The sequence below is a fragment of the Rhinopithecus roxellana genome, chromosome 3, assembly GCF_007565055.1.
Source record: "Rhinopithecus roxellana isolate Shanxi Qingling chromosome 3, ASM756505v1, whole genome shotgun sequence".
Lineage (NCBI taxonomy): Eukaryota > Metazoa > Chordata > Mammalia > Primates > Cercopithecidae > Rhinopithecus > Rhinopithecus roxellana.
In genome coordinates this window covers 21,207,341-21,232,628 of record NC_044551.1, presented here as the reverse complement: position 1 = coordinate 21,232,628, position 25,288 = coordinate 21,207,341, and the positions used below count along the sequence as shown (strand labels likewise).

Genomic DNA, 25,288 nt, shown 5'->3' with positions numbered 1-25,288 from the left:
CCAGCCTCCAGGGTCAGTCAGAGCCTCAGTCACCTCCTCAGCCCTTGGCGGTGACAGGGAAATGTCTGCTGGCGGTGAGCCAGGGGCCCTCCAGCAAGTCAGTGCCCAGGCAGCCAGACAGAGAGTGCCAGGGAGGGGAGAAGGAGGGAGGGAGCATCAGAGGAGCAGGAGGTCCTAAAGGCTGCGGGCTTGGAGGGTAAGGAGAGGCATCGGCAAAGCACCAGGCAGTTTGCAAAGTGCCCTGCGCCAAGGCCTGCATCTGGGCCCCACCGCTCCAGGCAGTAAGTCTCATTCTCCACCCAGGCAGAGGTCACAGAATGCCACTGCCTCAGCTCACAAGCTCATCGGGGAGTGAGACGGAAACTGGACCCAGGACCCTGCATAGGCGGCTCTCTGCTCCTGTTTCCATTCCTGAGATTTTGAGGCTGAGCCACGGGCAGATTCCAGGGAAGAACAGACCAGCATCCTCAGGGGGCCCAGCCCCTCTACTCATCAAGCTCATGTCCCCCTCCCAGCACATTGGGGACCCTAATGGCAAAGCGGGCACCAATCCCCCTGCCCACACCAGAATGTGGCCGCAGAACTTGGTGCAAGTTCTGTTGGGTGAGTACAAGTCTGATTTCAGCAATTCTAGCAGCCCCTCTGTGGGAACCGATAGACTCCCCTGGGGAGCAGGAGGGACCCCAAGATTCCCAAGGTGCAGCATCTGTAGCTTCAACCTCATTGTCACTGTTAAAATTCTACAGGTTTTTCTTTTTTTCAATAGAGTGAAAAATTGCAGCCTCATGTCCCTGGGCCTTTTTTAAACCTGAACACCTGGGGCTTTAAAAAATATTAATTCACAGTCTACCTTTGCCGGGGCTCCCCTCCTTCATGGAGTGACGTGCTGCCGGCTGCAGCAGGGAGGCTGGCAGGGTGGTTGGACCACAGAGAAACTCTGCAAGGCTGAGGCAACAGCGCCCCCTTCTTCTCGAGGGTGAGACTGCGCAGCACAGCCAGAACTCCAAGGGCCTGCACCCAAGTACCAGGAAACTGGACCCAGGACCCTGCACAGGCGGGAGGGAGCCCTCAGCCAGACTCCACGTGGAGGGGGTGAGGGGCACAACATGCCCACCCCAGACCCTGGGTCACCGTGCAGTGTTCCCTGCTGTGCAGGAGTGGATGGAGGCCTGGCTCACCTGAGAGGCAAGACAGACTCATCAGTAAGCGCCCCATCCAGGAACTTAAGAACTGAAATGAAACAGAACGTTGGCAATCATCTATCTCATTGTGGCTCCAAGGTGCCTTTCTCCTGTGCTGATGAGCTAGCAGGCACTTTTTAAAAATCAAAGAGGGGCCGGGAATGGTGGCTCACGGCACTTTGGGAAGCTGAGGAAGGAGGGTTACTTGAGCCCAAGAGTTTGAGACTACCCTGGGCAACATGGCAAAACCCCGTCTCTACAAAAAATAATAATAATAATTAACTGGGCATGGTGGAACATGCCAGTAGTCCCAGCTACTCTGGAGGCTGAGATGAGAAGATTGCTTGAGACTATGAGTATGAGGTTGCCATGAGCTGTGATCACACCACTGCACTCCAGACAAAGCAAGCCTGTCTTTTAAAAAAAAAAAAAAATCAAAGAAAATCATCCAAGATGGCAACACTTGAGTGACTTATGTTACAATTAAATGAAGGACCTTACCAATGTATTAAATTCTATTACAGACAGTGCTTGACTTAATGATTTTTCAACTTTATGATGGTGTGGAAACTGTATGTGTTTAGGAGAAACCATACTTAAGAGTACCCATACGACCATTCTGTTTTTATTTCAGTAAAGCACACACTATGTGAGATTGTGTACCCATTAATCAACCTCTCTTCATCCCCCTACTCCCAATCCTTCCCAGCCCGTGGTAACACCAGTCTACTCTCTATCTTCAGAAGATCCACTTTAGCTCCCACGTACGAGAACACACAATATTTACCTTTCTGCGTGGCTTCTTTCACTTAACATAATGGCCTCCAGTTCTATCTGTGTTGCAATTGGCTGAAGAGTATTCCACTGTGTATTCATACCACATTTTCTGTATCCATTCATCCACTGATGGCCGCTTAGGTTGATTCCACATCTTGGCTATTGTCAATAGTGCTGCAACAAACATGGAGTGCAGATGTCTCTTCAATAATTTTTTCTTTTGGATATATGCCCAATAGTGAGATTTCTGGATCACATGGTAGTTCTAGATCAGCAGGGACACTAAAGTTTACAACAGTCTATTGTATATTTCAAAACAGAATAATTCCAATATTTTTAGCATAAAGAAATATTTAAGGCGACAGATCTCTCAGTTACTCTGATTTGACCTGTATACATTATATGAACATATTAAACTACCACATGTACTAAAATATGTACATATATTACATCAATTTTAACATTAATAGAATCGGCTTGTGTTCGATGATTTTGCCCGACTGTATGCTAATATAAGTGCTCTAAGCACATGTAAGATAGACATTCGGTAAGTTAGGTGTATTAAACGCATTTTTGACTTACAATGGGTTTACTGAGACCTAACCATAAGTCAAAGAGCATCTGTAGGTACCTAGATTTCAATTTTCCTTAATAAAGGAAACTTGAGTCTTAACTCTCTTTCCTGCTGCCTTTTTCAAGGTCAAATATTGTCCTTATTCACTAAAGCTCTGCTATTTGCTTGCTACTGACTTTCTTTGGCATGGAATCACAGAAGCACAGAGAAGCATGACTGCCTGTCCACAAGCCAATGAAACATCATCAAGCAATTTCTACATGCCTGGCAGTGGTGGTCCCATGAGGAACAGACATCCACGCTCACAATTTATTGAGTAAGGAAGATAAATTTGAAAAGTTAAATAATGACCCAAGAGAAACATGTTCATATAATGAATAGGTAATTAACTGACAGATACGGGAGCCAACACTAGGGAAGAGAAAAGAGTCCTCGAGGCTCTCCGGGATGCAGAGCCGCACTGCACATGGAAGGGGTGGCTACCAGAGCAGGTGGACAGAGGTGGAGGAGGAGGGAGTTACTCGGAGGACAGATGGTCCCCATTCACAGAGGACACTGGGAACAACAGGCAGGGGGCTGTCCAGTCCCTGGGGACATACAAGGGGAGACAAGCGTCAGCGCCTCCCTACATGTAGGCACGACCCCTTCTGTGCCAGACTAGCCTTGGGTCTTTGATCACTTTGAACAAGCTAGAAATTCAGGACACGTAGAGGGGGAGACCAGACGAGAAATGTCCCAGCCGCCCTTTGTTCTGCACCCAAAACAGTGTTAAGCAGCACATGGACCTTATCCATGTGGTGTCACCTTAGGCCAGAGGATGTCTCCTTATCAAAGGGTCAAGCACTGTGGATCCCGTCCTGCCATTGCCTTTGAAAAAGAGTTCTGGGGCCCCCACCAGAAGGACCCATGCTCTGCCCAGTTCTGAAGTCCCGTTCCGGGCAGGATCGTGGCCATCCCTATCCGTGCTTTGGTGCATGTCTCACGTGACAGGTCCTGTCCATGAGTGATGGTGAAAAAAATTTTGTGAGTGAGGCCACCAGCATTTTAAAAAATTAAATAGAACACGAAAGACAAGAGTGACTGTAGCAAGGGAGGTCATGACTTGATAAACACGAACAGTTACACAGTGGCAAAGTAAGATGAGCTCCTCTGGCAAGGCAGCCCTGGCCACGTGAACAGCGATAGCTCCCAACCTGGCCAGACCCGCCTGGTGCTCAGAGTTCTCCGGTGTGCAGGCTCCCTCCTGACCATTTCAGAGTCTCTGGAGGTGAGCCCCGGCATCCATGGCTCCTGGAAGAGGTGGCACCCAGGTCTCAGCACTTCCTTCTTAAAAGCAGGGCCCTGACGTGTGCCTCCACGCGTTGACCACAAGAAACAGCCATTGTGCACTAGGGGCTGTCCTGGGCCATGGGGGTACACTGGCCGAAGAGGACTAAAGGATCAATGGTCCCCTGGGCGAAATGGGTGCGGCTGGTGAGGTGAGTGGGAGCAGGCCTGGGTGCGGCTCAGGGAGGGAGCTTTTGGGTCCTGGAAGCACAGCCCCGGGTGCAGTTGGTGAGTGTGGCCTACGGGTGGGCACCGAGGGGCTCCTGCAAGGATAGTTTCAGGTCTGTTGAATCCAACAGCAAAACACTGTGGGCTTTTATTTTGTGTATTTTCAGATTTTTTCTTTTTCATTTTTCTTTGGTCATTCATTTTTGCCACATTTTACATAACTACTGATACATGACTGAATATTAAAAAATAGTAACAAGCCACTCAGGACAGATCAATTGAGAGGCAAGCATTCCGAGGGCAGAATGTCTTGGAAGACCTCAAATACCAGGTCCAGGGGCCAAGATTTCCACCCGCAGGGGAGCCACAGCACGCAGCAGGCATCTGTGCACAGCCAGTCCAGCCATGCTGCCCTGAGGCTATGTCTGCAGGCTGAGCTGTAAGCTCACCCGATGCCTGTCTGTGACAAAGACTCTGGTAACAAAGTGGTGAAACCAGCACCCAGGTGGGGCCAGCATTCCCAAGGGTGCAGAGAAGGGACTCCCCTGAGATCTCCAGCCTGTGCCTTAGCTGGATTAGGACAAATGACCTGAGTGGAGCAGGCTCCCTTCCTGTTTCCTGACGGGCCCATTCCGCGGTACACAGCAACCAGGGTGGGAGTTGCAGGGCTCCGGGGTAAGCTCCCGACTCCAGGTATGGGATCCAGGGCTCTGATCAGTCCAGCAGGCATCTATGCAAGCCGCAGGACACCCTCCTCAACCCCTGCCCAAAAGAGTTGAGAAAATAAAAATGAAAATAAGAGTGGGAAAGAGTGGGTGGTTTCCTGGCTTAAAGATGTGTGCCATGGAAAGTGAGGGGTTCCACAGGGCATCCCCCAAAATCTGGGAGAAGGGAAAGGGAGTGGAGCAGAAATTCAAGCAATGAAGCGATATCCCCTTTTTCCTCCCTACCAGACTGCTTTAACCAGAACCACCCATATGGAGTTTCACATGAGATTTTGTTTGAAATATGTGTTTCCTGTATACATCAGTTAAAACTGTATTCAGCTGAGAGCCCCGAATATCAGTGGCATAAACAGATGTGGGTGTCTTCTTCATGCAAATGTTATATATGAACACATAAAGAAGGCCCAAAGCCTCAGGACTCCAGGTCCTTTCCAGCTTCCTGCTCTGTCAGCCTTACTACACAGCTAGCCGCTTCATGATTACCACATGGCTGCTGTGTCACCAGGCATTGCATTTGAATTCCAGCCAGAATAGAAGGAGGGAAGCAAAGTACTTTCTCCCAGAAAAGTTTCATTCCAAAGGAAAGCACTCTGTTGCGACCACCCCTAGCTGCAAGGATGTTATAAAAGTTATCTTTTCAGCTGTGCACCCTGCTGTCTAAACAAAGTTGAGCCAGATAAAATACAGGACACCCAGTTAAACTGCCCATGCAATATTTGGAACATCCACCAAAAAAGTATTCATTGTCTACTTAAATTCAAATTTAACTTGGAGTTTTGCGTTTTCATTTTCTAAACCTGGCAATCCTGCAAGTAATAAAGGAAGATGGATATTGGGTAAGTAACTAGCAGTATCTACCTACCATGCTACCCTAAAATAGTAACCAGAACGTCAAATGACAGAATTTATTAAATTCTGTCACTACTTTTTCTTTCAAAATGTTCGAAGCTCCAGAGCAAGAATCTTAAATACCAAATAAGCAACATTATAAATTCAAAGGCAAGAAAAAGGGGAAAGGAAAACAGGAAGCCATGTATTACAATATTTTCCCTTTTTGCCTGTCATTAAAAATGAGTTCCTCCTGCCACTCCCCTTTAAATTGACAGGCTTGGTTCCTTGCGCCGGGCCTACCAGGTCTAATTACATGAGTTGATGCAGCCCAAATGCTCACATCGGGCCTGGTGTGGCTCCAGGTGCTTTATGTGTGTTTACTCGTTTAGTCTGTACAACGGCCCATTGCGGGGCTGAGGAAACTGGAGCACAGGAGTTGAGTGACATGCCCAGGGACACACAGCCAGGAAGCAGCAGAAGCGAGACTTGAAGCTGGTGACCGTCCATGGAGATCCATCTTCCCTTTTGCTCTGTGAACTGCCTGCTCACTGGCCCCCTTCCGGAGAAGGCTGCCTCTCTTATGCTCGACTATTGATGATGATGACTTTTCTTTCACATTTGGGGACACTGAGAGGGAAGTCCCTATTTTCTAGCAGAAATAACTGCCGAGCGGCAAGATTGGAAGGGGAGGCAAAGGCAAGATCCTGGAAAGCTTTTTAAATCAAATTAAAGATTTGGGGTTTGATTTCCCAAAACAGAGGAGCTGTACTGATTATGTTAGCTGCTTTCAGTGGACACTTGAACCAGCAAGAAAAAGCCTGAAGCACAGAGTGAGACTGTTACTCCCTTCTCCCCTGCCTTGCCAAACCCTTCCAGGGCTCTGCGCACCCCAGCTCCTAACTCCAGCCGTTTGGCCCTAGGCCCAGGCTCTCCGCTGGCAGGATCCTATAAACATTGGCCACAAAAAGTCCAACTGGAAGCCTCCCACGTTTCATGAGCCCACGGAGTTCCACCATAACCATTTCAACACAGAGGGCCAGGCTGGTGATGCCGCTACGTCCCTGAAAGACTCCCACAGACGTGAGCCACACGGGTACAAGACACATCTTCAGAACCTGGTGGGACTCAATCATAGCGTAAGCACCCGTGTTCTGCGTAAACTCACAGCAATTTCTCTAGATGTAGTCAGACAACAAAAAGGGGCCACAGGCCTTTGCAAAGAGCAGCGGCTTGGGAGCCAGGCCCAGCACGCTCTCAGGAGCCTGGCGGATGTGCCACATGACCTTTAGAAGCCCTTCCCATCACAGGACTTCAGTGTCTCATTTTTGGGGCTGAGCTGCTCTAGCTGATTAAGATTCCTCCCAACTTGAAAATTCCAACAGTGACATGGCAGGACGTGCGGAGGCTTCCTGTCTGTTGAGGAGACCTGGATTCGGTCACAGCCACCTGCATCCATTACCACAAACCTCGCTCAGGACTTGATGAAATACAAGCAGGAATGACAGGAATCTGCCTCGAGTCACATACCTCTCAACCAAGTGTGAGTGACCCCACAGCACCTATGACAACCTGAGTATTGGCCGAGCTCCAAGCGTCCCATCTCAAGAGGCCTGGTCAGAGGGCGCCATATCCACACTGGCAGGAAGGAACCCTGGGCAAGCTCACCCCACAGCCACGTGGCTTCCTAGGAGACAGGGACTCGACCTCCCAGTGCGACTGGTCCACACCCCCTTCCTTTACCTAAGAATCCCATGAAAATCCTTGGTTTCTTGCCTTTGCCTGGAACTCACTCCAAGACCTCTGAAGTCCTTAGCTGGTCCTTCTCTAGGATCAAGTCATGGGGTAAGTAAGACTCACCATGAATGACACCAGGCAGTTTACCCTTGCAACCCAGGGCTGGCAGGACCCCACCCTCCCAAGCTACCCCTCCCACACAGGCCCTGGAGACACAATGCAGGCAACGTATTTTGGGGCCATTCTTAAACAACAGGCGTAGCCCCCGGCATGGTGTCTGGGATGTGTGTGTGTTTAACAGGAGCCACTGTCCATTCTAGGCAATTACCTTGGACCAAAGGTAGTCAGAGTCACCTAAGGATTGGCAAGAACCTCACAAGTTAGACAGCAAGAGGATAATGACACACCCCTGACAAGTTCTCAAGGCTTAGGGCATCACAGGTGACCCAGTCACAATGAAACCATGTCTGGATTACAAATGTCGCCACCTCCCCTGCGTACGGTTCATGCCCAGGCCGAGGCACACTGGGCACAGCATTTACAGAGATCTCTGAGTATCTCACAGGGTAAAGAGGTGGCACTCGAGACCCCAGACAAATCAAAAGGAATGTACAAAAGCTGGTCATGAGGGGGTTACCTGTTACCACGAAATCCAGCGCATGGGGTCCCGAGATGACATGGTGGGCTTACTGATGTTCACGCAGTGGGCTGGACAGGTTCACGCTGCCCCCAGAAAGCCCTTACCTTCCAGTACTCCCAGCTTCCAAGGAGAGCGGGACCCAAATTTGACACCTCAGATGCCTCTGTGGGGCCTCAGGCTCCCGTGGCTGCTCCAGTGGCTGTTCCTGGAAGCCTCCTCAAGACAGCTCTCCTGCAGGCACCAGTGGCTCAGTAGGCAGCATCACCACCCACGGGCAAACCCGGGGCAGGCCGAGAGTGCCTCCCCACAACACCCACCAGTCCCGCCTCCAACACAGAGGCTAACTCAGCCACATCTCCCCACTCCAGTGCCCTGTACCTCAGCACTGTCGTGGGCTCCTCCTCCAGACGCCCCTGGCTATAAGCCCTCCAGCTCCCTCGGAGGCCCAGCTCAGCTCCTGCCAGCCCCACCCTGGCCACGGCAGCTCACGCAGAACCTACACAGGGCTCCGCCCCCTGGAAAGGCTTTCAAGTCCCAGCCAGCTGCCTGCCATCTTCCCCACAGCACCACTAGGCAGTGCTGTCAGCAGCTTCTGCACCCTCTCAGGAACCAGGTGCCAAGAGGACAGGGCTACTCTGTTCTCCAGGTGGAAGGAATGTGTTTTACCCACAACACCCACCTTGACAACCGGAAGAACTCTAGAGTTGATGGTTCTAGAACATGCACTCAAGGGGCTGCACAGGCTGGGACATGCAGTTCTGTCACTTACTGGCCTAGAAGAATTCTTGTACCTTTCTTTATAAATTCCAAATGTCGGCAGGGCACGGTGGCTCACACCTGTAATCCCAGCACTTTGGGAGGCCGAGGTGGGCAGATCACCTGAGGTCAGGAGTTTAAGACCAGCCTGGCCGACATGGTGAAACTCCATCTCTACTAAAAATACAAAAATCAGCCGGGCATGGTGGTGGGTGCCTCTAATCCCAGCTACTCGGCAGGCTGAGGCAGAAGAATCATTTGAACCTGGAAGGCAGAGCCTGCAGTGAGCCGAGATCGTACCACTGTACTCCAGTCTGGGCAACAGAGTGAGACTCCGAGACTCCGTCTCAAATAAATCCAAACGACAGTTCTCAAATAAATCCCAAATGTCCGTTACATTTTAAGCTACATTATGATGGTTTGGTTTGTAATGTCTTGTTTGCAAGTGATGCAATGTTGACCTAACAGAAATGAAGAAAGTAAAATGTTGCCCCTGGGCAGTGTAAGTACATAATATCACATAGCAGCTTGCCAGAAACTGCATATAAGAACCATTTATACAGTTTTACTGAATTCCTGTTAGCATCAGAATGTGAGCACAGAGAACACGTTTCTGTTACTGTTATATAGGCCTTGTGCAAAGCCTAGAACCTCCACTCACTTTGTTTTTTAGACAGGGTCTCACTCTGTCGCCCAGGCTGGAGTGCAGGAGCACAGTCTCGATTGACTGCAACCTCTGCCTCCCGGGTTCAAGCAATTCTCATGCCTCACTCTCCCGAGTAGCTGGGATTACAGATGTGAGCCACTACGCCCGGCTAATTTTTTTTATTTTTATCTCCTCCTACTTTCACGGACCAGTGACAACATAATCTCCCTGCCGCAACTTGCTTTATAGGACTGGGATCATCTGCCTTCTTTTGAATCTTATTTAGAATAACTGTTTAAAGTATTGCCCTAATTTAGAAATTCAAAACTGAAAATGTGGAAGCCACTCTTACCCTTTAAAGCATACACTTGAAAACAAACACAAAACTGGTTTCCAAAGTTTATTAAAAATCAAAGAATAGAAAAACTTTACATAAAAATATGTCAATTTTAGCTTCCATATTGTTGTCCACACACAAAAAAATCGAAACATGGTATCTTTTGTCAAACCTGTAGCACGCGACCACAGTGGTAGCCAGGCCAATTCATCTGCTTCACCATGACGGAAATGGAACATGGTACCTGTGTCTATGAATCGAGCTTTAAAATGCACACCCCACGGGACACTCACTGCCGGCCCCGTAGTGGTTTCCTTAATGTGGGTTTACAGTCAATATTGCTAATGCATAGAGATTAGTACAGGCCTACAGATCAGTTTTTATAAATATTCTTTATCAATAGGTTCACGATTTAAATATTTTAAATATTTTTGATAACTTTCGGTCATCGAGAACTGCAGACACAGTGTGCTACTCTATTATGGAATGCCTCCTAGAGAACCTGCAGTCGCAGCTGACAGCTCCCAATGACAAAGTGAGCCAGTCCTGCTTCAAAAGGGCAGACCGCAGACATTTTAAAGCTTGTCCTTGCTGGGCGTCCATCACATTCAGAGATCAATCTAGAACTCCCCACTGCTGCACATCCATCAGATGTCATGGTAATAAGTATCTTGTCTCGACATTCTCCACTAGTGGACTTCAAAGACCAACCTACCTGTAGTGTTTAGCAAGACCAGACCCCTGTTTTAACAACAGGAAGTCAGATGGCCTACAAGATGCAACCAACTCCCAGGACAACTGTGGTGCTCCAAAAACTCAGGGTTAGGCAGGATGGATATATTGTTGTTCAAAAAAAGGTAACAAAGACAGTGGTTGTTGTGGCAGAATACACTTGCATAGTATACCTGTATGCTTCCAACGTCGGGCGCCAGCGGTCCCGGCCCCAACGCTGGGCTGTGCTCTCCTGCGACATGATCCATTAAAACACTCCCCACGGCGCACTGGGCAGCTGAAGCACTTCTCCTAGATTTGCTCTTAACAGAACGAATGCATACGCTACAGATTCCTCAATGGAATCAACAGAATTCCTTTCTCCACATTCCTAAAACTGGGTACCACGGTCCGCAATAATAGTCACCAGACCCATCATCACAGGCTATGTCACTAAAACTGACTGAAGCGTTTTCCAGTTCACATTTTCCTAAAGATTTTATAATGTGACAACCCTTCTCTCCTTAGAAAGTTATACTTCTGGCACTTGAAATGCTGGATTTGTTGTCCAGTTTAAAAGAACTGAAAACCAAAACATTAAAACTCTGTGGTCAGAACAAGACAACGGCCTGGGGCCCCACAGCAGGGGCCACGAGCAGTTCGTCAGGTGGCTCTGGAGCCGAGCCCTTTGGAAAACCGTCAGGGCGACCTGGCTCCTTCACTCACTCCGACCAAAAGAAAAGACATCAAAATAAAACCCCAAACCCCTCATCACGGTGTTTGTAACGATGCTCGTCAGACAACCAGCCGACACGATGACCCAACTTAGAAAATGCAGCTCGGGAAAGGACCTAAGCTTGTTTAAAAAAAATTCCCTCCTCCCTTAAATATAACTTATGTGAAAATAGGAAATTAAATAAAAAATATCTGAGTTATTGCACAAATCATAAGTTTTCAATATTTACATAGAAAAACAGTTCTGAAATTTCAAACAAAATGTGAGGGCAGTAAAACAATGACCTCCCAAGCCTATCCATGGAGGAAAGACACACGCACGGGGTTTGATCTCCTCTGCTGCTCTGACAAACAGGAAATGAAAACAGCAAACCGCGAAGGAACAGACGGCCACCGCAAACCGCAAGCGCATGTTCACGTCCCTGCAGTTCCTGAGCCTGACCTGCCTCAGCACTGAAGGAAGAATCCTGGGAAGGCAGAAAACAACGTCCACGTTTAATAAGGCTTCACAGATGAGCACAACGAGCTGTTCTTGAAGATGGACGCGACCACCACACAAAGAAACATGCAGAGTGATCAGCGGCGGGCGTGCTGTGAGCCCGGCTGACGTGCGGGGTGCTGGTCTCGGTTCCCCTGCCGGTGGCCGAGGCCGCAGGGCAGTCTGCGGAGGGGTGGGGGAGGCCGACGCAGCCAGGAGCCATTATCTGCTGAGGCTCACGGGCAGACTGTCCCGCGTGTGTGTGTGTTTTTTCCTCCTCCATCCGGTGCGGTTATACTGGTGGTGTCCCCTGTTGCCCACAGGGGGCCGCACACCTCCGCTACCCACAGAGCTGTAGCCGCCGCCTTGGGTGTGGCCATGAGAGCCCTTCATGGACAGTTTCATGCCGTTGTGCTGCTGGAGAAAGAGAGAGACAGCAGTGTTGGAGCCAGACAACAGGCACAATGCCCACGTCCTCCGGCAGTGACCACACTAAGCACCGACGTGATGTTACGTAGGGAGGAGAGATGGACACCTGCCCTCTGGGACTTTCCAACTCTTCCATTTGAGAGAAAAGTATTCTTCCCATTCCGTGACTGACTGAAGGCAAGAACCATGTACCAGGATCAAACCACACAAATTCAGCAGACCCTCACTTCTAACTTGTTCTACTTATCCATAGAAATAAGAAGGTCCCTGGCCGGGTGCCAGTGGCTTGCGCCTGTAATTCCAGCACTTTGGGAGGCCGAAGTAGGCAGGTCACTTGAGGTCAGGAGCTCGAGACCTGACCAACACGGTGAAACCCCGTCTCTACTAAAAATACAAAAATTGGCTGGGTGTAGCGGCGCACACCTATAATTCCAGCTACTTGAGAGGCTGAGGCCCAAGAATTACTTGAACCCGGGAGGCGGAGGTTGCAGTAAGCTGAGATCACACCACTGCACTCCAGCCTGGGGGACGGAGTGAGATTCTGTCTCCAAAAAAAAAGAAATAAGAAGGTCCCGGTCATGTTCTTCCCCCAACTGTGACCTTCTAGAAACAAGCGAGTCACATGTGCCAGGGCCTGGTGCTCTCGCCCTCAGCAGCCTGTCGATCCCGGCATGCAGCAGCCTGTGCTTGGCCTGCACCCAAAGCACATTCCCTGCACTGCAAAGTCCCGGCCAAGCAGACTGAGAGGAAACACACGCCGGCTTCAGGAAAGTCTCAGAGCAAGACAAACAGCAGGAGGAGGCTGGGAAAGCAAAGCCAAAATGCAATGAAGGAGCTGTTGTGCGAAGTTGTTCTTTCACCCTGAATATGTCTATCGGGGATGCATAAATCCAAGAGGAAATGTTCTATGACTTAACTCCTAAAAACAATCATTATACAACACAGGGCCAAAGACGCCAAGCCTCAAGAATAAAACTTATTGGCAAAATAGGATTAGACAAGCAAAGGAGGAATGGAGTAGAGTAAGAGGTGTGGACACCGATGAAAGCACCGAGCATCCGCACAGCCCAAGGGAACATCACGCATGATAGAGGCTGACCTGGAAGATCCTCGTCATGGTTCTCCCAATCATTCAGGTACTTGGAGAATATAGGAACTTAACGTGACCTGTTTTTTCCATGCACACAGCTGGACTTGTGAGGAGCCACAGGGGCAGGCATGCCAGGGCCCTGCTGAGGCCCAGCACACAGCTCTGCCCACCCTGACGCTTGCTCCCACCCCAGGTGAGGATCAGGCAACGTGGGAATGATAGCAGCACACATGGGACATCATGGCAAGATCTGCTCTTGGTTTTATCATTTGCTTCTTGGAAACCAAGGTATGTAGCATACAAATGAATTATATAAATGGGAAAAGAGAAGTCTTCATTTTGAGCCTTGTTTCAACTTTTAGTTTTATGCTAATCAGTTCAACAGAAGAATTAAGAGATGTTTGTGGCAACCAATTAAACTATATATTACATCTTAAAATAGTTTAACTCTTTAAAGTTTTGTTTGGAAAGACAAGCAACCATGAGGCTGAATGACAAGAAAGCAAATTCCGTTTTCAAATGATCTCTCTGGAATTCTCTTTGGAGGAGAAAACATTCAGTGCCACCTCTCACATGGCAGCTTGAATAGGTGAACGCACCAGGAAAGAGCTATACCTTATGATACAGATGAGGGCTCGAGAGCGGGTTGGGGGACGCTGAGGGAATGGCCGGGGAAGACATGTGGTGGACGGCTTTCAAAGATGCAGTTCCTTCTACACCAGCTTGTCTGCAAGGAACAGGAGCAACCCCTAGGGTCGGTGGAGGTATAGTAAACCTGGTCTAGGAAGAAAACGACAGAGACAGCCATGGGTACCAAATCAGTCACAGGAAAACCATTCGGATTCTAAAGCTCAGCATCGCCAAAGGGCAGCTCATAAATGGCACAGTTGCATGTGGGCTCCATAAAGCAGTTTGTTTTACTATAACCTAACAATATTGTGCTTTGAATTAGAAATACCTCATATTCTGAAACAGCAACTGGAATATAAAGTATGGCCAGTAATCCAAGTCATAAAGTTTAAAACTCATTGAAGATCAAACGATTCAAAACATTAGCATCATCAGAATAACAACTGTCACCCCCGTGGTGAATCTGCGACTCACACACTGAACTCGGGGTCACAGACCGAGGCTGGCCTGACTGGTGGCCTGAGGGGCCGTGGGACGGCCGGCAGTTCCATCCTTGCCTGCTGTCCAGGTCCCGGGCTGCTTCTGTGTCAGCATCGCCCATTACTGTCAGCAGCAGAAGCACACTAACAAGAACCCCTTTTCTCAGACTTGCAACACTGACCTCGTTGCATCTTGGCATCCCATGCATTTACCCCAACCGCCTCTGGAGATCGACTGTGGCCAAGAGTCTTCTTAGATAAGAACCTAGAAACCCTCAGCGTCCCTAGACTTCACGCTCGAACCACACAAGCAGCTGCAGAACGTGGCTCTGGAGCTCAGCAGCCGCACTGGGCTCTCAAGGGCCCCAAGGCTTGTGGGTGGTTAAAACAAACACCTTTGTGACACACGGCCCAGGACGTCAGGGCCAGTCTGATGACCATAAAAAGGCAACCAAGTTTATCTGTGGTATAATTCATTTTAAGAGTGTAAATAATTGCCTCAGAATTTTACATTTATGCAGTAATTAGACACGTTATGGTGTCTGGCTGGGCCATGGCTCTGCTCATCAACTCTGTGGGTCATTACAGAGCCAGCATTCCAGAAGCTCTGCCAGAATCAGGGTGGATCCTGTGAGCATGTCTTCCCCAGAGCAGAGTGCAAAACTCCAAGAAATGAGTCAAAATACTTTTGCATGTACCTACATAGTTTTATGCTCAAATTACACGCCACATTTCAGAAAATGGTTTTAAGTCAATTAACATGTTGGGTTTTATACCCACACATATTCCAGTGATGTATAATCGGAAGTAGATACAAAATTTAGTATTTATAAAATTCTCCTTTAGATTTCTAATTTTATCTAAATTTTAGAAGCAGACAGTATATTCTAACAGAAAAAGCCTTAGAAAGTATGTCTAATGTAAAACATGAAAAAAGTCCAATAAGTTCACATTAAAACTTTTAAAAAGTCTCAACATTGAGATTCTGAGAGGAAGCAGGGACACGTGTCTGGTGCTGCCTGGTGCCCGGCTAAGTGGGTCGCGACTGAGTGGCTCTCTCAAGATGACCCTTGACAGCAGTCTCATGCTGGGGCAGTGAGGAAACTTACAGGAAGGCAGTCGACCTGGCCCCCGTGAAAAGCCACGGCAGCACTCAAGAGCCACAGTCTCCTCGCTGCTGAAACTATACGTGGTGGACCTCAACACCACAAAAAAGAGAGCATTTCCTAGAACAAGACAGCAATGGCCAAAGACTCAGAAAGTTACTCTTCAAATTCAAAGGACCATGAATCTCTAGTGCATATCACAGCTTGGATGTCCTTCCCAGGGGCCACCACCGGGAAGGGCACCAGAGGGCCACGTACCTGATTGTTGGTTGTCATGATCAGTGTTCTGGAAGTGGTGGGCTGAGGTTTGCCACTGGGCATTGGCAAGGCGGTGGGTAAGCCGGCCATGAGAGGAGCTGGCGCTTGCAGACTGAACTGGTAAACACTAGGCGTTGTACAGGGCGGTGTGTCTGAATCCTTGAACCCGGTACAAAAAATAACAAGGACAGCTGTACCACAAAGGTGCACTACTACTTCCTTAAAGCTATGAAAAGAAACGCCTGCCTCCAGGCTGGCTATGAAAGGTTATTCGAATTAAGTCTAACTTCTGAACGGGCAGCCCAAATCTACCCAGGCTTCCTTCAAGTAATTTCATCAAAACTGAAAAAGAATGTTAAAGGAAATACAGAAGAGATACTTGGATTTTTTTTTTTTTTTTAAATCTGTGAAGAGGATTACTGCCCTCGACAGCCACATGAGCCAGACAGGTTCAGAAGGTTCACAGTGGGGGAAAGGAAGCTGGGTGCCAACATCACGGGGCTGCCCCCCGCCCACTCCACACACATAAAAGGAAACAAAACCTGAGCAAAACTAAGGGGGAGATTTTAAGCTCACAGCTATGGACATTTACCAGAGACACAAACTGTCCAACAGACACATGGAGGAGGGGAGGGCACTCACAACGTCACTCCCAGAAAGTGAAGACACAGAAGAGGCTGAGGAGCCTGAAGACAGGAGCTGGGGGCTGGACAGCGACAAAGTCAAGCGCTGGCCGTAGGGAGACTCGGGCTCTCGGTTCTGCGTCTGCTCCCCATTGCATGTGGCTATTCGCTCTTTGATCTTGATCCTGTTGTCTGTGGAGGGAAAAAGCCTTGGTTAATAACTCCTGAGAACTGTGGCGTGGAGCCGCCCCGGCAGTATCAGTCATGGGTTCTGCTGAGCCGGGAACACTGCTAATGAGACTGACAAACCCAACACTAGGTTTTGCTTAATTTTAAAAATTATAGTCAATTAGTTATTGGAAAACATTAAACATGCTTGTAACAACTTGGGTATGCAAATCATCTTCAAATGTGAACTTTCTAAAATCTAACTATAGATCAAGTATTTTTTATGAAAATTTGGCACCCATATAAGGATGTACCATAAGTACAAATAAATACACACTGGATTTCAAAGACTTAGTACAAAAAATGGCTATAAAATATCTCAATCATTTTTATGTTGATATGTTAATATTTTGACTTGAGTTGAATAAAATCTACCAAAATTATTTCACCTGTTTCTTTTCACATTTGACACGGCCCTAGAAACTCTGAAATTCTATGTGTGGCATGCATTAGATTGTTTCTACTGGACAGTGCTGCTCTAGATCTTATTGTGTTTTTAATTACTACTCATCAGAAAAACTAGCTATTTTCTTAATTTGACTAATTTACCACAAAGGAATAGAGACACTTCTGCATGAACACGCCAGCCAGTGGTTAGGATGAACACAAATGAATTAATCTCTCACCCATCCCTGGCGACGGGTGGGCTTTGCCGCCCCACTTCTCTTTGATCCACCTCCGGTAGTCAATTACCTCCTGAGTTACTTTGATGATTCTTCCTAAAGTACTGCAAAGGGACATTGTTGGAGATCAAGAGTACAACAGGTATCAGGGAGTTAGAACCCCTCTCGAGCAGCTACCTTATACCCCTAACAGATCATCTCGCTAGGTGAAGGACAGTAGGAAGGGAGCTAAAATACATTTACAATTATATATGACTTCTAATGATTCAGCTCCAGCATACCCTGGACCGCAGTACATCTACCTACAGAAGACCACTGTGAAATGCAGCTCCAAGTGGGGAGCGTGGCCTTCCCACCCTCAATGGTCATACAGTGCTGACATTTCACTTCCCACTGCACAGGCGAGAATGGAGATGGTACCGAGATGAGTGCCCTACACGTGGCCCAGAGCTCCGCCTGAAAACACCAAGCAGACAGCGGCTCAGGAACACACAGAGCTCCAGCACCACCAGCGCCTGCAGCAGCTACCGAGCCAGGCCTCGAAACCTGTTTATTCCATCATCCACCATGGAACAGATCTATCAAACTGTTTCAAATTCCACTCTTGACGACCACGTTACTCTTCCTTCCCATTCCTATCTCATCTCCCACCCCCTCCAGTCCCACCACTACCACCACCACAGCATCATCTGGGTCAGAAGTAAATACCTCTGACTACATTTTGGGACTGTAAAAATGGCCCAAAATGTAGAACAAGGGACGAGTGTACCTAAGAGAAGATGGTAGGGACTGGGTGATCAGATACATTCACTTAGAAAGTGAATGTTTATGCTTTCAAGGCTGGAGAAAAAGCATCATGTTCCAAAGTTTTGAAAGCTAGAACTCACCTCCCCAAAACAAAAGACCCTGAAGAAAATGTCAAATCTCCAAGAAAGAAATTTTCAACTCTCAATCATGGATGAATCCCACACAGCCATCCCACATTCCTAGAAGGCCTTCCTTCACCAACATATCCAAATTCTACCAAAATACGACAGAACATCCCTTCATAAATTTCATGGAGGTAAATGACACAGGAAACGGGTAACTACCATCCCACAGGCATGCTGAGCCCAGACACAGACACGCAACCCATTACCTTTCGGCGTCTCTGTTTGGATAGGACCTGGCCAGCGGCGACACGGCATGGCTGAGCACTATGTAGGCATAGTCGAAGACCTGCTTCACCTGCATGGCGCCATAGGAGCTCCGGCCAACATCATTCCCTGCAGCAAAAAGGCTATGTCAGACTCTCCCCACATGCACACCATCGTCCACATTTCAGATCTTGTCATACGAGTGACTCTGAAGCAGGCCCTCACCAGCAAGGCCCAGACAGGCGAACACAATGGGCACGCATGGCAGTCAGCACTAGCAAAGGCCCTGTCAATCACCATGCACAGGGCACGGTCTGTGAGTGCCGAGGGGCCTGGTCTGCATCATCAGTGCCCACGTGCTCAGGGCCCACCTCATGAAGGCAGCTGCCATTCACAGATGGAGCGACAGCTCACAAAAAGCCCACTCTCCAGGTGGCAGACACACAAGGAAGCCAAAGGCTATACCACTGTGCAGACCAGCAGCACTGACCCAGTGTGATCGCCGATCTGACAATCAGGAGGCCTCACAGGGCAGGCAGAAGGGCAGCTAGCCCCAAGTGCACCCCAACTCAGTCAACACTAACGGAACCTGCAGGAAGTGAATCCTTTAGAATGGAATGTGAATTCTCATGTGTGGAAAACTGGGACAGCAAATCAAAGGAATCTGTCACAGAAGTCACCAAGGAAGTCAGTCAAGAGGAGCTTACTTTTCATCAGAAAAGCACTGTTTTGAATTTTAATCTACATACGACTCATTCTTCACAATCAGGTTAAGTGTAGGTTTTTTTTAAAGGACATATATTCTAAGTACTGGAATTTTATCTTTTCTAGGTTTATATTACATCTCAATGATTATGTGGGTCTTTGTTTTTTTGAGTACATTTCATAGACACTTGAAGACAATGGCAATGTCTCCAATGTGACTGATTCAACAGACAAAAAGATGGATGATACACTGCCACACCGTGTTACCAAAAAAACCACTCAAGAGCCTGCATAAATCACGCCATCTATAAGCAACAACAAAACACATCAGCCAATGTGTTTTCCCTGAGATGATCTTTAGGAAATAAAGTCAAAAGCCAAGTGACTAACAGGTTTGCGTTGTGGGATGTGTTCAACAAGATAACAATAATAAACATTAATATCCATATAGGAAAAAAAGTGGAGAAATACATGTCCAAATAAAAGGGGATTATGGCATCTATTGTTTTTCTATATTACATACTTCTGGGAAACAAATGATTTAGGCTGAATATGTAATACTTCTGTAATCAGAAAAAAAAATTTTCCTTAATTCTGCTTTATTATAGAATGTAAACAGTTGGAAAGACAAAAGTTAATTAGAAGCATTAAATAAGGATTTCTCAAAGTGTCATTATTAACTGGTTAGTGTAAGACAAACCTGCGGCCAGGCATGGTGGCTCACGCCTGTAATCCCAGCACTCTGGGAGGCCGAGGCAGGTGGATCACAAGGTCAGGAGATCGAGACCATCCTGGCTAACACTGTGAAACCCCACCTCTACTAAAAATACAAAAACTTAGCCGGGCGTGGTGGCGGGCGCCTGTAGTCCCAGCTACTGAGGAGGCTGAGGCAAGAGAATGGCGTGAACCCGGGCGGCGGAGCTTGCAGTAAGCCAAGATCACGCCACTGCACTCCAACCTGGGTGACAGAACGAGATTCTGTCTCAAAAAAAAAAAAAAAAGAGAAATCTGTATCAAGAGCAAATGAATTGCCCGAGGCTCTCAGAGCCCCAACATAGTCCCCGCACCTCCCCCCCACCCCCCGAGGCTGGCCTAGCTCCCAGCAGTGGAGGTCGGGGAGCCCTTACCCGGCAGCAGGGGGTCCTCAATGCACAGCATCGACGGTCTGTACCCGCTGGTCATGGCTTTCATGATCTCCTCTTTGGCGATATAGGCACCTCCTTCTTTGATTCTAATACCGGTTTTCAAGTAATTAAAATTTCTCCCATAGAGTTCAAAAAATTCTACAAGAAGCATTCCAAGGTTTTCATCAGCTCTCCGGGCATCAATTCTTGGATGCAACTGTAAAAGCAATGCACCCACAATTTGTATGGATTCAGGGCATGTTCTAAAGAAAACAGGATGCAACGAAGTCTGCCGTCTAGCAGCCTCTTCAAGGCAATACCAGTGAGAGGCACCTGCTCACTCACCAGCACCACGAGGAAGCCTGAACAGCAGCCTCTTCAATGAGGAGTGTTCAAAAGGAATACAAATGTACTAATCTGAATTTTGTCGTTTAATTTTTGGAATTGTTAATCCATACAGCAAACTTCCTGCAAACACAGATAAGTGATTAACCAAATATTGGCAAATAAGTTGACTATATTCTGCATAACTTAGTTGCCTGGATGGTAGATGTAATTTCAGATTCTCATCGTCCTAATTTCCTGATGCTCAAGTACAACCAACAGGGGTCAGTGTTAGACTGAACAGTATGGTGGTATCACATAAAACCAGAAAGTGAAATGACTGATTTCAGCTAAGTATAGGTCATCAGTATTACATCATAATATTTATAGCAAGCTTCTATCCTGCTTGCACACAGATGAGCACCACTCTCAGTTCAGTGCCATATCGTCTTCAAAAGCAGGCACTGGGCTTGTTCTGAACTAAACCACTGTCCACCACACCTCCTGAGGGTCATAATTCTCAGCTGTCCAGACCTGCATTGCCCACATGTCTATTCAAATGAACTAAAACAAATTAATTAAAAATCCAGCTTGTTGCTCTCACAGGCCACACTGCAATACTCAGTAGCCACATGTGGCACCAAGCCCCTTGCCGGACCATGCAGAAGTGGTCGTCACCATCACAGAGAATTCTATCGGACAGTGCCAACTAGAAAGAGATGGACAAGGGCACATAAGAGAAATCCCTCAGAGAAGCACGGTGCTTGAAACTATTTATAACACAGAGTGCCAGGAGGAGCTGCAGCTCGAAAGCATACAAATGTTTTTAAGGTTCAGAAGAACCCCGGAGTTCTCTGCATATTTCTACCACACAAGAGGAGGATTCCAATTCTGGCCTCACCTTTATTCCCTTCCTTATGCCTTGTCTTTTAGCCAAAATCACATATCCAAGAGCCTGGCCAGTGGCAGGGTGGGCCTCCTCCCCTCACTCAGTCAAGAAACTCAGATGTTGCCACAGTCACACCACTGAGGCAGGACAAGCTCTGGGCACTGGACAAGGCACAGGGATGTGGCAGTGAACACAGGAATCCCACTCATGCTATGGTGGCCTCCTGTGGGGTCACAGGATCACTGAAAGGACCCCCTGAGGGGGTGGCAGGAGGCCCTGGGCCCAGGCACATATGGCACATGCATGATCAAAGTATTAAGTAGCTGTTGTTACTACAAGGCCATGAAAATACTGCAAGTCAGGAGTATATTAGTAAAGAAAAGAGGCCCATGTTTAGTTCAAAATAATGTCCAAAGACTATGGAAGAAAGGCTATACACTAAGGGCCACATCTCAGAGGGGAAAGTGAAAACAGGACAGTGTGACTTGAACTGTAAGAAAACAGACATGGAATTCCATTTTCACTACTCTTAAAGCATCTCTGCAGAGACAGACCAAGGAAGCTGCGATCATCACAGGTGGTTACCCAGTGGTTCTACTATCATAGCATTCATGACAGTGAGAACATTACCAAATCATGAACAGAAACGGCTCGCTCAGCACAATCACAAATACAACATTAATGGTAAACATGGACAAATACAGTTGTACAGCTAAATTATATAGGCAAGATTTTGTAAAGAACAGAATTCTTCACTCAAGAAAATATAAACAGAATACTGTTTCAATTAGAGATGATTTTAAATGTTTAAAAAGTGTAAGAACAGTTTATCAATACATCACAGCACTTAACGATACTTTTTAAAACACATCTGTTTTCTATTGATAGATTTTCCATGTTACTCAACAAAATAAGGACCACATATAATTTCAGACAAAATAATGAGGTTTCATCAATTGAGAAAGCTCTCTTGTAAATCCTTTTCTCATATATGGTACCAAACTGTATTCTGAGACAATTTTTTTTCAATATAAATCACAGGCAAGCATCAAGAAATGTTTATTGTTTACCATGAAATGGACATTTCTGAATACAGAGAACTCCTTGAGCTTGCACTGATGTGCACTGGACTCACAGAAGCAGATGGGCACCCCCGCACTAACAGTTATACCCAGTACAAAATGAGCTACAAAGGAGCCTCCAGAAGGGTGCATTGATCAAGAGAGTTTTAATATAAGAATCAGAAATCAGCCTCTAACAAAATGAAACAATATAGTAAAAGGAGAGCAAAGGCTCCGGGAACCCACAAGACAACTGGTTGGAAGAGTCTACTCTTACACATGTCTCAAGAAAGCATACGTACCTGTAGAAAGCTAATGGCCATTAAAATTAGGCTGTATGAGCTAATTCCACCTGTAAAAACTTCATTCAGGTCCCTCTGCAGAAGGAACTGTTTCAATACTAAAATCAAGTAAGGCAGCAACGAATATTTCTGTAAATTCCAAAAGAAAAAGATTTACTAAGTAATTACCATACTTTCAAAGAGATTTCACATAGCAAATTACACAAGACAGAAAGGAAAGTTTCCTCCATCCTCCTGCCCATCTGAAGACTCTCAGTCAGTAAGTCTCAAACTTTGGTTGGGAGACGCTAAGAATTAATTTCCTGAGGGGCTTGTGAAAATTGAGACTGTGGAGCTCTCCCTCGGTTATGACTCAGCAGGGGTGCACCCCCACCATGAAGAGTCCACAGGTGCAAAAGAACTCAAGGAGAGACCAGCGCATTCGCTGGAGTATTTATGTGCTTGCTACGCAGGCCGTAAGGACAGTGGGGGTCTCCGGAACAGGAGAGCAGAGTGAGGGTGGCAAGGAAGGCAGAGCGGCAGGAGATGACAGGAGGGAGGGAAAGCCTGGCTGCTGCTGTCCGTGTTGTTCTAGGGGCAGACATGCTCCTTCAGACCAGATGACAAGGGGGAAGGGGGAACCTGAAGGGCAAGGCCCTTGAAAATGGAACGAGACGGGACCAGATTGCAGGGGTGGATGTGCCCCTGCTAAGGACTGCAATGGCCTTTACTGTAACAGGATTTGCCCCTGCTAAGGACTGCACAGTCTCTACAGTAACAGGAAGGAAGTCACGACCACCCGGGGGTGGATTTGCCCCTGCTAAGGACTGCACAGTCTCTACAGTAACAGGAAGGAAGTCACGACCACCCGGGGGTGGATCTGCCCCTGCTAAGGACTGCACGTCCTCTACTGTAACAGAAGGTCACGACCACCCGTTTAAGACCATGAACATGGTCAGAGTCCCAAATATGTCAGCTCAACCAAGTCTCTCTGCCAATCCTCAGGCAGAGACCACCCAAAGTGAGTATATCTAAGACACCTCATGATTTATCAACTTCCACTGGATGCTTGAGCAAAACCTGCGAATGAGGCACGCTGAGCTAGAAGAGTCTCTTTGTAATAACTAGAAAGAACATTTTAACAAAGCCCTCTAAAATAATTGTCAACTTTATAAAATGGTTACTCAAGAAAAGCAAATTTTAAAAACAGCTATGTAATTTCAAAGTATCTCTGGAAATATTGTAGGAGAAATAATGTAAGCGTAGTCTGTATTACGAAAGACTCCTGTGTGCAGCTGACAGCTGTAAACATCTGTAGGAGAAATGCCGCTGAGCATAAGCACTCCAGTCGCACTTTCGCCGCGCTAGGTCACCAAGCACAGTACCTTCATGTAATTCTTGATGAACTCCGCTGCCCGGACGCCCGTCTCCATGTTAAAGCTGATGTCAACTTTCACTTCAGTCTCCTGATCTGTGAGCTTTATTATTGGCACCTGTAAAGATTTCATTTTAAAAACTGCTTTAATATGCAGGACTCTCCACAGCCAGGCATCAAAATGCTGCCAAAGCTGTATAGAGGTTTGGTGTTTTTTCTTAGCAATGAAAGGGGGTCAGAGAACACTGTCAGCATCAGTAGTCCCTGAATCCAGGACAACTCCCAGGCCCCAGCCCCTCACAGCAAGGCCCACGTTCTGTCCAGCCCCTGCAGCCCTGGATCAGCACCAGAGGTGACCAAGCATCAAAGAGAAGTGAGGGGAGGGAGCCAACAGGGAACACGATGAGTTAGTCTCTGCCACGCCCACCCTATATGCTGGGATGGGGACAGGTGCTTGGCCCCCGACTTCTATTTGGTCGAATTTTTGAAATAATTTAATGTAACTTCAAAGCCATTTTTTAAATTGTACGTTATACTGATATTGTTTCTCCAAACAATACTGATATTGTTTATCTACTTTGGGTTTTCATTCTTTAAGATAACTTTACCAAAAAAAACTTTCGCCTAAAAGATTCAGCAAATAAAGGGCTATTTTAGAAATACTCTCCCCAACAAGAACTGTCACCAAATGGCACTCAAAAGCTGCCTGAGCAACTGTCCAGGCCATACTCATGCCCTACCGCCCACCCCACCAGTGAAACTGTGTTCCTCCAAAAAAAAAAAAGGCAATGTTTGGTTTCCTTCAGCCTTGAAGCATTAAAAATGGAGTTCCTTTAACCAAAGCCATCAGGTCTGATGGAAGGTTTAAACACCAGTGAAAGGCAACACAGGGACAGGGCATTCAGTACACCCCTATTCTGGGCTTTAATGTCTACACTTGAGGGCAAACCACCAAGGATTCAGCGTGTGAGGACAGGCCAGTGGGTCCAGAGTCACCTGGACGCCACTGCAACCACCAGACAGGGTAAGCTCTGGGGGCCAGTACATTCTAAGAAGGCAGAGAAACAAAATACTTTCCCAAAGAACTCATCAGAAACTGCTTTGGAAGAAGTCAACACTCGATGGCTATGCGATCCCCGACACCCAGAGTTCAGGAAGCAGCTTCCTTTCCATCTCATGGACTCCTCCCCACAATCACTCCTGGCACTCTCATGCCCTACTCTTGCACACACTCACTCACCGCAGGAACCCCAAATCCGGAGGTGAGGAGTAACACTGGAACATTCAGCTTTGGGTTGTCCTTCCAAA

General features: G+C 47.4%; 1 protein-coding gene across 2 annotated transcripts in view; it reads right to left on the bottom strand.

The window, feature by feature from the left end:
* Nucleotides 1–9,744: 9,744 nt before the first annotated feature.
* Nucleotides 9,745–25,288, bottom strand: part of TENT4A (terminal nucleotidyltransferase 4A) — a 43,850-nt gene continuing 28,306 nt past the window's right edge. Inside the window, exons 5-13 of one of the 2 annotated variants that reach the window (XM_010378282.2) lie at nucleotides 23,991–24,098; nucleotides 22,627–22,755; nucleotides 20,054–20,267; nucleotides 18,224–18,350; nucleotides 17,089–17,189; nucleotides 16,254–16,426; nucleotides 15,612–15,770; nucleotides 13,754–13,918; nucleotides 9,745–12,036 (exon numbers count right to left, since the gene is read on the bottom strand). In XM_010378282.2, the coding sequence (XP_010376584.2) occupies nucleotides 11,842–12,036; nucleotides 13,754–13,918; nucleotides 15,612–15,770; nucleotides 16,254–16,426; nucleotides 17,089–17,189; nucleotides 18,224–18,350; nucleotides 20,054–20,267; nucleotides 22,627–22,755; nucleotides 23,991–24,098 (1,371 nt within the window). In that variant the 3' untranslated portion in view covers nucleotides 9,745–11,841. The remainder of the gene's footprint in view (nucleotides 12,037–13,753; nucleotides 13,919–15,611; nucleotides 15,771–16,253; nucleotides 16,427–17,088; nucleotides 17,190–18,223; nucleotides 18,351–20,053; nucleotides 20,268–22,626; nucleotides 22,756–23,990; nucleotides 24,099–25,288) is intronic. The other variant, XM_010378283.2, reaches the window with a different exon arrangement.